General features: G+C 43.8%; 1 protein-coding gene across 1 annotated transcript in view; it reads right to left on the reverse strand.

Moving 5' to 3' along the window:
* LOC106583742 (R-spondin-2) overlaps positions 1 to 12,757 on the reverse strand; it is a 78,269-nt gene that overhangs the window by 33,773 nt on the left and 31,739 nt on the right. Inside the window, exon 3 of the mRNA XM_014168289.2 lies at positions 8,488 to 8,676. Within this exon, the coding sequence (XP_014023764.1) occupies positions 8,488 to 8,676 (189 nt within the window). The remainder of the gene's footprint in view (positions 1 to 8,487; positions 8,677 to 12,757) is intronic.

Consider the following 12,757-nt stretch of genomic DNA (forward strand, 5'->3'; position numbering starts at 1 on the left):
TCTCTCCTCTCCTCTTTGTTCCCGCTGAAATTAGATATTGGTGGGGCTCGGTGTCAATACACGTCAGGCCCAAGACAGGAACCCAACAGCCAATAAATCAAAGGAGTAGATTGGAAAGCAGCGCTCCTCTTTACCCCTCAAACACAAGACAAAAGAACATCTGGCACTACTACACTCTCAAGCACTGGCATATTGCGCAACCTGCTGTTATTGACAACAAACAGGAGTGGAGACGCTGGTACACCGAAACACACATGACTAACGAGTGCCACAACGTTAAAGTTCATCTCACAATATAGATGTCAAAAACAAGCTTATAGTCAAATTTATTAGCAAACACCGGTGATAGCGATTCCTGTCTTACTTTTTATCAGATATAATAGAAGATACGGCATTCCTTTACAGATATATCACATGCATATACAGTTGAAGTGGGAAGTTTACATACATTTAGGCTGGAGTCATTAAAACTCGTTTTTCAACCACTCCACAAACGTATTGCTAACAAACTATAGTTTTGGCAAGTCGGTTAGGACATCTACTTTGTGCATGACACAAGTAATTTTTCCAACAATTGTTTGCAGACAGATTATTTCACTTATAATTCACTGTATCACAATTCCAGTGGGTCAGAAGTTAACATACACTAAGTTGACTGTGCCTTTAAACGGCTTGGAAGATTCCAGAAATGATGTCATGGCTTTAGAAGCTTCTGATAGGCTAATTGACATCATGAGTCAATTGGAGGTGTACCTGTGGATCTATTTCAAGGCCTACCTTCAAACTCAGTGCCTATTTGCTTGACATCATGGGAAAATCAAAAGAAATGTCCCAACGCCTGAAGGTACCACGTTCATCTGTACAAACAATAGTACACAAGTATAAACCCCATGGGACCACGCAGCCGTCATACCGCTCAGGAAGGAGACGCATTCTGTCTCCTAGAGATGAACGTACTTTAGTGCAAAAAGTGCAAATCAATCCCAGAACAACAGCAAAGGACCTTGTGAAGATGCTGGAGGAAACAGGTACAAAAGTATCTATATCCACAGTAAAACGAGTCCTATATCGACATAACCTGAAAGGCCGCTCAGCAAGGAAGAAGCCACTGCTCCAAAACCTCAATGTGAGCTGTAGCAAGAAGGTTTGCTGTGTCTGTCAGCGTAGTGTCCAGAGCATGGAGGCGCTACCAGGAGACAGGCCAGTACATCAGGAGACGTGGAGGAGGCCGTAGGAGGGCAACAACCCAGCAGCAGGACCGCTACCTCCGCCTTTCTGCAAGGAGGAGCAGGAGGAGCACTGCCAGAGCCCTGCAAAATGGCCTCCAGCAGGCCACAAATGTGCGTGTGTCTGCTCAAACGGTCAGAAACCGACTCCATGAGGGTGGTATGAGGGCCCGACATCCACAGGTGGGGGTTGTGCTTACAGCCCAACACCGTGCAGGATGTTTGGCATTTTCCAGAGAACACCAAGATTGGCAAATTCGCCACTGGCGCCCTGTGCTCTTCACAGATGAAAGCAGGTTCACACTGAGCACGTGACAGACGTGACAGAGTCTGGAGACGCCGTGGAGAACATTCTGCTGCCTGCAACATCCTTCAGCATGACCGGTTTGGCGGTGGGTCACTCATGGTGTGGGGTGGCATTTCTTTGGGGGGCCATGTGCTCGCCAGAGGTGTGCTCGCCTCCATGTGCTCGCCAGAGGTAGCCTGACTGCCATTAGGTACCGAGATGACATCCTCAGACCCTTTGTGAGACCATATGATGGTGTGGTTGGCCCTGGGTTCCTCCTAATGCAAGACAATGCTAGACCTCATGTGGCTGGAGTGTGTCAGCAGTTCCTGCAAGAGGAAGGCATTGATGCTATGGACTGGCCCGCCCGTTCCCCAGGCCTGAATCCAATTGAGCACATCTGGGACATCATGTCTCGCTCCATCCACCAACGCCACGTTGCACCACAGACTGTCCAGGAGTTGGCGGATGCTTTAGTCCAGGTCTGGGAGGAGATCCCTCAGGAGACCATCCGCCACCTCATCAGGAGCATGCCCAGGCGTTGTAGGGAGGTCATACAGGCACGTGGAGGCCACACACACTACTGAGCCTCATTTTGACCTGTTTTAAGGACATTACATCAAAGTTGGATCAGCCTGTAGTGTGGTTTTCCACTTTAATTTTGAGTGTGACTCCAAATCCAGACCTCCATGGGTTGATTGGATTTCCATTGATTCTTTTTGAGTGATTTTGTTGTCAGCACATTCAACTATGTAAAGAAATAAGTATTTCATAAGATTATTTCTTTCATTCAGATCTAGGATGTGTTTTTTAAGTGTTCCCTTTATTTTTTTGAGCAGTGTATATATGTATGTATGTATGTCTGGGGTCAGAGTTGGATGGATATGAGGGAAGTTCCCACAGGGTGCTGCAACTGCCCGGCTGCTTGACTGCCTCTGCGGTGGCCAGGGGCCCAACGGAGAGCGCCAGACGAGGCCCATGGCCCTCAGATGCATAGGAGCAGGTTATAGCCCTCTTTGGGATTAACCTCTGTGCCACCTCCAATGTCTCTTCTAGGTGCCTCTGGGAGACTAATAAGAAATAATGAGGTCATCAGATCTGGCAGGAATCTGATGAAAGGAAGGCTCAATGTTCTTCTTTGAGGCTTAAAACACATTATCTCCTCTTAGCCTTGTTTCTCCGTTTTTAACTCAATATCAAATCTTTTCTGGGTAAAAATTAAGTACTGTACTGTGATTGTTTTCAATTAAAATCGTCAAAAAGAAAAAGAAATAGCTTCTTAGTAAAGTGCAATTTCTCAAGCAAGAATTGCGGTAGGACTGTCTGGGAGTGGGGAGGGGAAAACTGAAAACTAGTTGTTATTGGCAGACAGGTTTGGAACTCTCTTTCTTATTGTTCTATTAGGCCAAAACGCCAACCCGCCAAAACAGGCTGAAATTTCAGATGGTCAACATCTTTTAAAGGAAAGTCATGGTTGCACTTGTATGAATGTGACTGTTTCCATTTTTTTGTTTTTTCAGTTTGTGGTTTTCATGTCAACTACATTTGGAGTTGAATCATGGAGCTTTAAAAGCGTGATCTAACCCTGCGAGTCTAGCTGGCAGCGACTCTCCCCATCTCTCTGCTGTGGTCTGGATTGAAAATCAGCAAATTTGATCAGGGACACTCAAAGCAATTGTCAATTTCAGAGGTGTTCTGTCTGAGATTGGGTTGACATGGGACATATGCCATCACTTGATTTATTTCAATGAATATTCGTGTTAAAAAAACTGTAAATCATTTTTCAAAAGATGGAGAATCTGTTGGGAGCCCAGAGAGGGCCTTTCTTGTAAGCTATGGGGGTTAGGTTGTCAAGCCAATCATCAGTCTAATGAAAAGTCACAAAGTCTTCCAGGATGCTAACCAGGACTGCTGTTGAACAGGCAGGCAGTGGCAGTGTCCATGTCCATGATCAGACAGAAAGAAGCTCTGGCACTGAAGCGGGGGAAAACAAACCCCATTTTTCCAGCCTTCCTCTCCAAGTGGGTCTGAGTGAAGCAGCTAGCCTTGTGCTAGCCTAATAGCGCTTTGACCTACTCTCTAAATCAGAAGGTTTGGCTGACATTTAACCCTTGGCTTGCTAGCTGCCACCCAGCCATGTCATGTGGATTGATGGATGGCAGGAGTTCATGTCACAGGGAAAGGCTGCATGTTCTTCCCTCTAAAATTCTCTTTTCTTTCCACGTGGATGCTCTTCAACACACTGGCATGGGGCTGCTGGGCGAGACAGTGCCGGTGTTCCTGTCAGTCAGAATGGGCCAGTGGAGAGGAGACACGACAGGCCTGTCAGTTCGTTGTGTCCATTGTGTTGTCTGGCAGTGTGTCTAAACTGTGGTTTGTAAAAGCTGTGATGATTAACTGTCCCTTGGTAAGGCGCAAAGGCCAAAAGCAACTGGTATTTTTCTGGTTAAAATGTGCAATGGAAATACCCACAGGAAGACAGAGATGCAGAGTAGCCTATTTCTGCCTGTGCTGCCAACGTAGCTCATGGTATTATGAGTTAGTTCCTTTACAGAGCTTCATACTTCGGTACTCAATTGGCCCGGAGAACTGACGTGTGTCTACTGTCCACCTCAGAATCGACCAAGCTCCCATGATGCACTTTAAAAATGAACTATCTTACAAAGGTGTAACCAGTCATCCAAAACTCATAAAACGGGACAAACCAGAAACAAAATGCGAGAGAGGCAATAAAATAAAATCAGAAATGGGGTTTTAAAAATCACCTCGGACAAGGGGAATCTCGAGTGGCATATATACTGGCACTGGACGCGCTGTGATATTTGAACCACACTTCCAGAATATTGGCCATATCTATGAGCTCAGCTTGACAGGGTTTCCATCCTGGCAGGGGGGTGCTCGTTGCTGGGGTTTCTGTGAGCATTACAGCATGCTGTGACTGAGGGAGAGCTGTGGCTGAGGGAGAGCTGTGTGTGTGTTTGTTAAATGGAGGTGCATATAGGGACAATCTATCCCAGACTTAAAGCCTTGTCCACCAGGATACCCTCCAAACCTCTTCCCCCCACCACCTCAGCAGTGTTTAAAACCATTATACAGCCCCTGGGAGGAAGTTTTGCTCAGAGTATTACTCTCATGCTGCCCCTGTCAACACTTTCCCTACCGTTAAACTCAGCACACTGTTATCCACCACTCACCCCCTCCTAATATTTTAAACCCATGTGAAAATACAGTTGATGCCTGATACAGTCTATGCCATAGCTTGGGAATTAAATAATGTCATAAAAGCCTGCGTTAAACCTAAATCATGCCGATAGATGTCCCTTGCAAGTAGACAGACTAGTTTGTATTAGCACTGGTGCAACTGCAACGAACTAACTTACACATCCCTTACTGTATATATGTGCACCTATCAGGACTGGGCTGTATATAAACCATATGTGAATCTCTATCCTTAGAAATGTCCCTGGTAGAGATGGAGGTTGACATAGAGACAGATGAGCATAGAGCAGTATTAGTCTGTTGAGCTGATAAGCTCCTCCATGACTGCAGCTGGACTTACAAATCATATCAAACTCTTCACCATTAGCTGTTGAAAGGTGTGTGTGTGTGTGTGTGTGTGTGTGTGTGTGTGTGTGTGTGTGTGTGTGTGTGTGTGTGTGTGTGTGTGTGTGTGTGTGTGTGTGTGTGTGTGTGTACTTATGTATGTGTGTGAGAGAGAGAAAGATGAGGAAAACACGGACCGAATCACGTATGCCAGACATTAAAACGGAATTCAGCAATATTCAAACATTTATTGAACTTAGTAGGAAATGAACTACATTTATTGGACTTGTAGAAAATCCATGAACAAAATGCATCAGTGACTTGTATTTTCCTGCAACTTTCTGAAAAGGCACAGGAATGCCCTCGTCTGTGTTGTGTACAGCGCACTTTTATCTAGTCTACACTTTGTGTAGCCGTTAGCATGAATGCTAATGATAATCGTCTGCTGGTACTGTAGATGGAAAGGTTTTCACCAAAACCTTCTGAACGAAATGTTAACTACAAAGTAGCCTATGCCTACCAGGCAGAATGATATGATGGTGATTTGCATCAATCCAGTAGCCATTTGTTTTGCTAACTCTGCAATCACATGAGCGCTACAGAAACACAGCTAACCAAACAAAAGTCTCTGGCTGGTGCACACTTGCATTAATGGGTAACTACACCAATATTTCTTAGATTTTTCCCAGACCTCAAAAGTGAACATACAGTTGTGTGTGTTTTCTATTAAAAAAGTGTGATTTTGAGAGAGAAAACCAAAAAAACACAAAAAAAAAACATTTAAATGAAACCTGGAAAAACTACCCAGAGAAAACTGAATTTGAGAAAAAAATATGCGGAATCAGGCATCTTCCTCCCCTCCCATTTCCCAACCTTTAACTTCCCCCTCTCTCTTCTAAATTCAGCCACTGGCTGGTTCAGTTGCCTGGTTAGCTTCAGTCACCTAGTCTTACTGCACATTGGCACACAGGTTAAAGTGTGTGGCTACACTCTTTCTTCTCCTAATGCCAAGCTGTCAAGCGGCGGCTGAAAGAGAGTGAGGAACTTAGCCACGGGGTTCCAGCCTCATCACGGCTGGTCCTGGGAGTGAGTGTGTAAACCTCTCTCTCTATCGTGTGGCTTTGGTTTTCCTTTACCCAGGCAGTCCACAAAACAATCTTGAATGAGATAAGATCACACAGACAAACTCTGGTGTAATAATAAGCAGCTGCTCCTTAAGTGATTTCAGAGGCTGCTTTGAAAGACCATGATAACAGAGACGTAATTCCACCTTCCCGGCCTCTTAGAGAACAGGGGCAGGCACTGGTTCTGGGTCACCGGTGGCGGGGAGGAACCCCGGTGTCTTTGAGCTCAGAGGAGAATCCGGCTGCCTTGTCAGCCCACAAATCGTTCCCAGTGACCCGACAATTAGCTTCGTAGAGCCGAGCTGATAGAACGGCCCGTTATGGCCGACAGACCCAAACTGTTTAGTGGAAATTACATGAAGAGTGCAACTTAAGGAGGAAGGTCAAATGCGAAGTGGGATTACATAGTTACGACTCCAGTAGCGATCACATCAAAGAAGACCTGGCCGCCGAGATTTGATGATACTTGACAATGGTAAGATTTTGGTTCTGAAAAGAGCAAACTGCCACAAGATTAACTTGCCACACGTTGGTGCAGCACGTCGGTACCGCTTAAAATCAAACTTCGCGCAGGACAGAGAGACAGTGTGGGGAGGGATGGGGAAGAATTACTATCCGCTGAAGAACACAATGTCTTTCTCCTCTGATTTTCCCTGACTTGTGAAGATAGGGTGAAATGACTGCAGGCCCGTCCTTCTCCTCTTTTATTGTGGGGAATGGAGAGATGAGAATGTGTGTGCAGGGGGAGCGGGTGTCTCGGGGAGGGGAGAATCCAATTGATACCAGCAGTTTACGACAAGCCAGGCATTTCAGTCGTCAATCTGCTCTATTTTTCTGACTGACAAAACCAGCGGACGTATTTGCATGGAGGTTTGGAGAGAGAGAGCGAGTCAGTGAGTAAGCAGCAAAATGGTTTCTCCTCCAGTGTCTGCTGCGCGTCTGGATTATTGGGCGTAGAGGTCCTGACACGCTCCTCTGGGGCCTCATTTCAGCATGTCTGTCAGGAGTTTGGCTAACAGAACCCAATGGGTTCAAGTTCTTTCTCAGTTTTCACATGAAACACTCAGCCAACGCCTCGGGCTCTCTATAAACCTATAAAGCCGGCCTCTCTCAAGCCAGACTCCATGTTAAAATAAGGTTATGAGATGGGGGCGCAGCCTGGTCCAATAGGAGTGGAGAGGGACACATTTAATTAATTTGATATTGTATTATTATTATTTATTTTTAGCTGAGAACCATTGTTGGGTTTTAGTTCTTCCCCTTTCAGTTTTTAATATAGACAACATAATGAAAAAGATCTGTGTCTAAAGGTGTCTGTTTTAGGTTGTCATGAGACCAAAACAATCCTGATATCGAATACAGCTGACTACACACAGAAAACACGTTGAACACGAGTACATAAATCCCACAAAAAATGATATACATTTATACTATTAACATGGATGAATAGAAATATCTAATATGATTGATGTTTTTTCCTCACATCATCATCATCAGGATAGTTTTTCCTCAGAATGACATCGTCCAGCCCTCTGCGAGTGCCTTAACCTATTCCACTCGCTTTAATCTGCACATGGCAGCGTTCCGTTTGTGCAAAGTCTACAAACTATTGGTAAGCGTCGCTAATCTTCCAGTGTTTTAATTGCTATATTGTATTTACGTTGCCACCATGGCCTTTTTTGCCTTTACCTCCCTTATCTCACCTCATTTGCTCACATTGTATATAGACTTATTTTTCTACTGTATTATTGACTGTATGTTTGTTTTACTCCATGTGTAACTCTGTGTTGTTGTATGTGTCGAACTGCTTTGCTTTATCTTGGCCAGGTCGCAGTTGTAAATGAGAACTTGTTCTCAACTTGCCTACCTGGTTAAATAAAGGTGAAATATTTTTCTTTTAAATTAAACAAAGCACCAAGATATGCCTAGAACTTGAATAACAGCCCATTTAAGTACGTCTGAATAGCCTTTGTTCTGAAGCCCATCCACAACACCCTCTAACAAGCCTCTAAATGTTCACCAAGTGGGACTGTTGGTTGAGAAGCCGGATTAATCAGACATCTACAGCCTCAGATCCCACATCCAGGCCTATACTGGTCGCCCCTGGAGGAAAGGCCCTTCTTAATAAAGTCTCGGCACTAACATCCACCTATGCTCTTGGTTCAGCCGTGTGAAGCATGTGCGTCTCCCTCTTCCCTGCATAAGGAGCATGTGACGAGACAATAAATCATGTGACGAGAGGAGAGAGGAGATAGAAAAGAGAGATCAGGGGATGGAGGGATGGAGGGATGAAGGAGGGAGGCCTTACGGGAGCAGGTGTTGATCTCCGGAGCTCGAATGCCATAGTATCCCGTCGGACATGCGTGGAGACACTCGCCGTACTGCCTCATCCTCTCCCTCCGCAGGAACAAGAAGAGCTTGGGCTGGCAGTTCACGCAGCCATTGTCCTTGGAGCACACTGAGCAGCCCTTGCAGATAGGGTACACGCCATAGCTAGCTGCAGGAGAGAGACGAGAAACAGAGGGCACAAACAGAAAGTGTGATTAGTTTCAACTACATGTAAAGCAATCCAATCAAGCAATCAATCAATCAGTCGATCAAATGAACTTATAAAATCTTTTTACATCAGCAGTGGTCACAAGTGCCTCGGTTTAGATCCCAAAAAGCAGGGAGAAGCACAGTGGCAAGGGAAAAAAACTTGGTTTAGATCCCAAAAAGCAGGGAGAAAGGAAAAAAGGAAAAACCCCCTGGAACAACGCTTGAGTTTGAGAGTGTGTAATACAGGCACCGTCAGTATGAATGATAACTGCCTTTGATAGTATATTCCACTGTAACTACTGTAACTAACATGTGATACTGCAGCTGAGTTCACTGGGCCTAACAACAACATGTTCCTGTCACGGTGGTAAGACAAAACTGCGGATGGCCTCAGAGCTGAGGACAAAGGTACACTTGAGGCAACAGAGGAAAAAGTCAGCAGTTGAAAAGTCCATCACACAGTATAAGCCAAACAATAGTTACAGATATGTAACAAAGATATTTTCAAATTTGTAGGAAATCCGTCTAATTCAGCAATTTGTCATTCATGCAAACTTTGGTTGCCCTCTGCAACTTTGAATACTGATTGGTTTTGAATGTGAATATTGCATTAATTCTGGTCAGAACTGGCCCTCCTGAGCGCTGTGTTGATGCTGTGTTGAGACAGCCGATGAACGCCCCAAACCACATTGACTCTGGGCCCGGATCGAGTTGCCGGCGGAGGACAAAGGAGCCAGTAACAGCCAGTCCATTCCACAATAAGCGTCTCTTAATATAAACTCCTTAGCGATCCTGTTTACAAGAAAATGTCCTTGGGCGAACACAATAGCTGCAAACGAGAGACACTGCTATCGATCGGAGCCAAGTTTTAAATATCACAGGCAGATATAGGGTAACAGCTTCCACCGAATAGGCAACTTACCACAGTTCTTAATAAAACAATCATAGAGAAGTCAACTGACTGAACAGAGCATGTTTCTCCATTGGCCATGAATTCGCATATTACATTTCTCCAACCCGTTTAAAGACGACAATAAATTGCTAAGTGGAACTATAACAGCAGTTTGTAATCATGTGAGAAGCAGCAGCAAGGAGATGTCAGTGTTTGACATGGGGTTCACTCTTCCCCGCAGTGTTGAAGACTGAAGCAGAGTACCCTGGATTTACGGAGGAGAAGACCCGCCTGGCAGACTACACGCAAACACACAAAATCTGTGTTGGGGAGTGATGAGATGGAGCGAGAGCGGAGACACTGAGATTTAGTGTTAATCAGAGTGTGTCTGTGATCGTCTCCAGGGATTAAGTTCACCCCTCGTCGATCACGTTCAGATTAGCACCCACTGTAATCCGTGGCCTATTCATCACTGATTGCTCATCTCCTTACTGCACGACTACTCACTCAGCAACGAGCAGAGACCTCAATACGTCAGACACATAACACATTTCAAGATATTTCCGAACTGTGAGAAGATTGGATTCATTGCAGCCACGTACTGTAACATCCAAATCTAAACAGACCGTCCTCTTTTTCTTCTTTCGCTTCAGGACGTCAAACCCAACCTGCTACTGTCTACTCTGATAGAGAAATTATACGGGGAGTTGATGTCATTTTCAAAGATAACGACGTAACAAAGTAATGATATTCTTGGACAATATACAGCGAGCTCCAAAAGTCTTGGGACAGTGACAATTTTGCTGTTTATTTGACTCTGTACTTTAACACTTTGGATTTGAAATAACGCAATGACTATGAGGTTAAAGTGCAGACTATCAGCTTTAATTTGAAGGTATTCATCCATATTAGGTGAACCGTTTAGAAATTACAGCACTTTTTGTACATAGTCCCCCCATTTTAGGGGACCAAAAGTATTGGGATGAATTCACTTATATGTGTATTAAAGTAGTCAAAAATACAATACATTACTTACCATTAATTTCTATTGGCCACAAAATAATCTGAAACACAACCAAAAAAGAAAGAAAATGCATCCAACAAGTTTGTAGAGTCACAAGCTTGCTGTAATCATTGCGTGCTAGAAATATGGAACCAAATACAAAACTTTTCACCTACTTTAATACATATATAAGTGAATTTGTCCCAATACTTTTGGTCACCTAAAATGGGGGGGTACTACGTGCAAAAAGTGCTGCAATTTCTAAACGGACCCGATATGGATGAAAAATACCCTTAAATTAAAGTTGACAGTCTGCACTTTGACCTCATAGTCATTGTATCATTTCAAATCCAAAGTGCTGGAGTACAAAGACAAAAAATATTTACAGTTGAAGTCAGTAGTTTACATACACTTAGGTTGGAGTCATTAAAATGCGTTTTTCAACCACTCCACACATTTCTTGTTAATAAACTATAGTTTTGGCAAGTCGGTTAGTACTTTGTGCATGACACAAGTAATTTTTCCAACAATTGTTTACAGACAGATTATTTAACTTATAATTCACTGTATCACAATTCCAGTGGGTCAGAAGTTTACATACACTAAGTTGACTGTGCCTTTAAACAGCTTGGAAAATTCCAGAAAATGATGTCATGGCTTTAGAAGCTTCTGATAGGCTAATTGACATCATTTGAGTCAATTGGAGGTGTACCTGTGGATGTATTTCAAGGCCTACCTTCAAACTCACTGCCTCTTTGCTTGACATCATGGGAAAATCAAAAGAAATCAGACAAGACCTCAGAAAAAAAATGTAGACCTCCACAAGTCTGGTTCATCCTTGGGAGCAATTTCCAAATGCCTGAAGGTACCACGTTCATCTGTACAAACAATAGTACGCAAGTATAAACACCATGGGACTACGCAGCCCTCACACCGCTCAGGAAGGAGACGCATTCTGTCTCTTAGAGATGAATGTACTTTGGTGCGAAAAGTGCAAATCAATCCCAGAACAACAGCAAAGGACCTTGTGAAGATGCTGGAGGAAACAGGTACAAAAGTATCCACAGTAAAACGAGTTCTACATCGAAAGGCCGCTCAGCAAGGAAGAAGCCACTGCTCCAAAACCTCCATAAAAAAGCCAGAGTACGTTTTGCAGCTGCACATGGGGACAAAGATTGTACTTTTTGGAGAAATGTCCTCTGGTCTGATGAAACAAAAATAGAACTGTTTGGCCATAATGACCATCGTTATGTTTGGAGGAAAAAGGGAAGGAAGGAAAATTATGTGGATATATTGAAGCAACATCTCAAGACATCAGTCAGGAAGTTAAAGCCTGCTCGCAAATGGGTCTTCCAAATGGATAATGAACCCCCAAGCATACTTCCAAAGGTGTGCAAAATGGCTTAAGGACAACAAAGTCAAGGTATTGGAGTGGCCATCACAAAGCCCTGACCTCAATCTTATAGAAAATTTGTGGGCAGAACTGAAAAAGTGTGTGCGATCAAGGAGGCCTACAAACCTGACTTACATCAGCACTGTCAGGAGGAATGGGCCAAAATTCACCCAACTTATTGTGGGAAGCTTGTGGAAGGCTACCCAAAATGTTTGACCCAAGTTAAACAATTTAAAGGCAATGCTACCAAATACTAATTGAGTGTATGTAAACCTCTGACCCACTGGGAATGTGAGGAAAGAAATAAAGGCTGAAATAAATCATTCTCTATACTATTGTTCTGACATTTCACATTCTTAAAATAAAGCAGTGATCCTAACTGACCTAAGACAAGGAATTTTTACAAGGACTCAAATGTCAGAATTGTGAAAAACTGAGTAAATGTATTTGCCTAAGGTGTATGTAAACGTCCGACTTCAACTGTATGTGTCACTGTCCCAATACTTTTGAAGCTCACTGTATATCTGGCTTCATGCTGTCAATCTCTCTATATGGAGGGAAAATAAACGGGAGTATTTTTCTTCCTCATCGCCTCACACAGCCATACATTAATGTAGAATATACACTCTGGGCATGTTTACATTGACCTGACATCCACTGTAAATTGGCCAAATGTACTCCCCTTTCCCAAACCCCATCCACACATGATTGCTAACACACAACGTTGAGAGCAGGGGAAACCGGGCATGGAA

This window comes from Salmo salar, chromosome ssa02 (assembly GCF_905237065.1).
Source record: "Salmo salar chromosome ssa02, Ssal_v3.1, whole genome shotgun sequence".
Classification (NCBI taxonomy): Eukaryota; Metazoa; Chordata; class Actinopteri; order Salmoniformes; family Salmonidae; genus Salmo; species Salmo salar.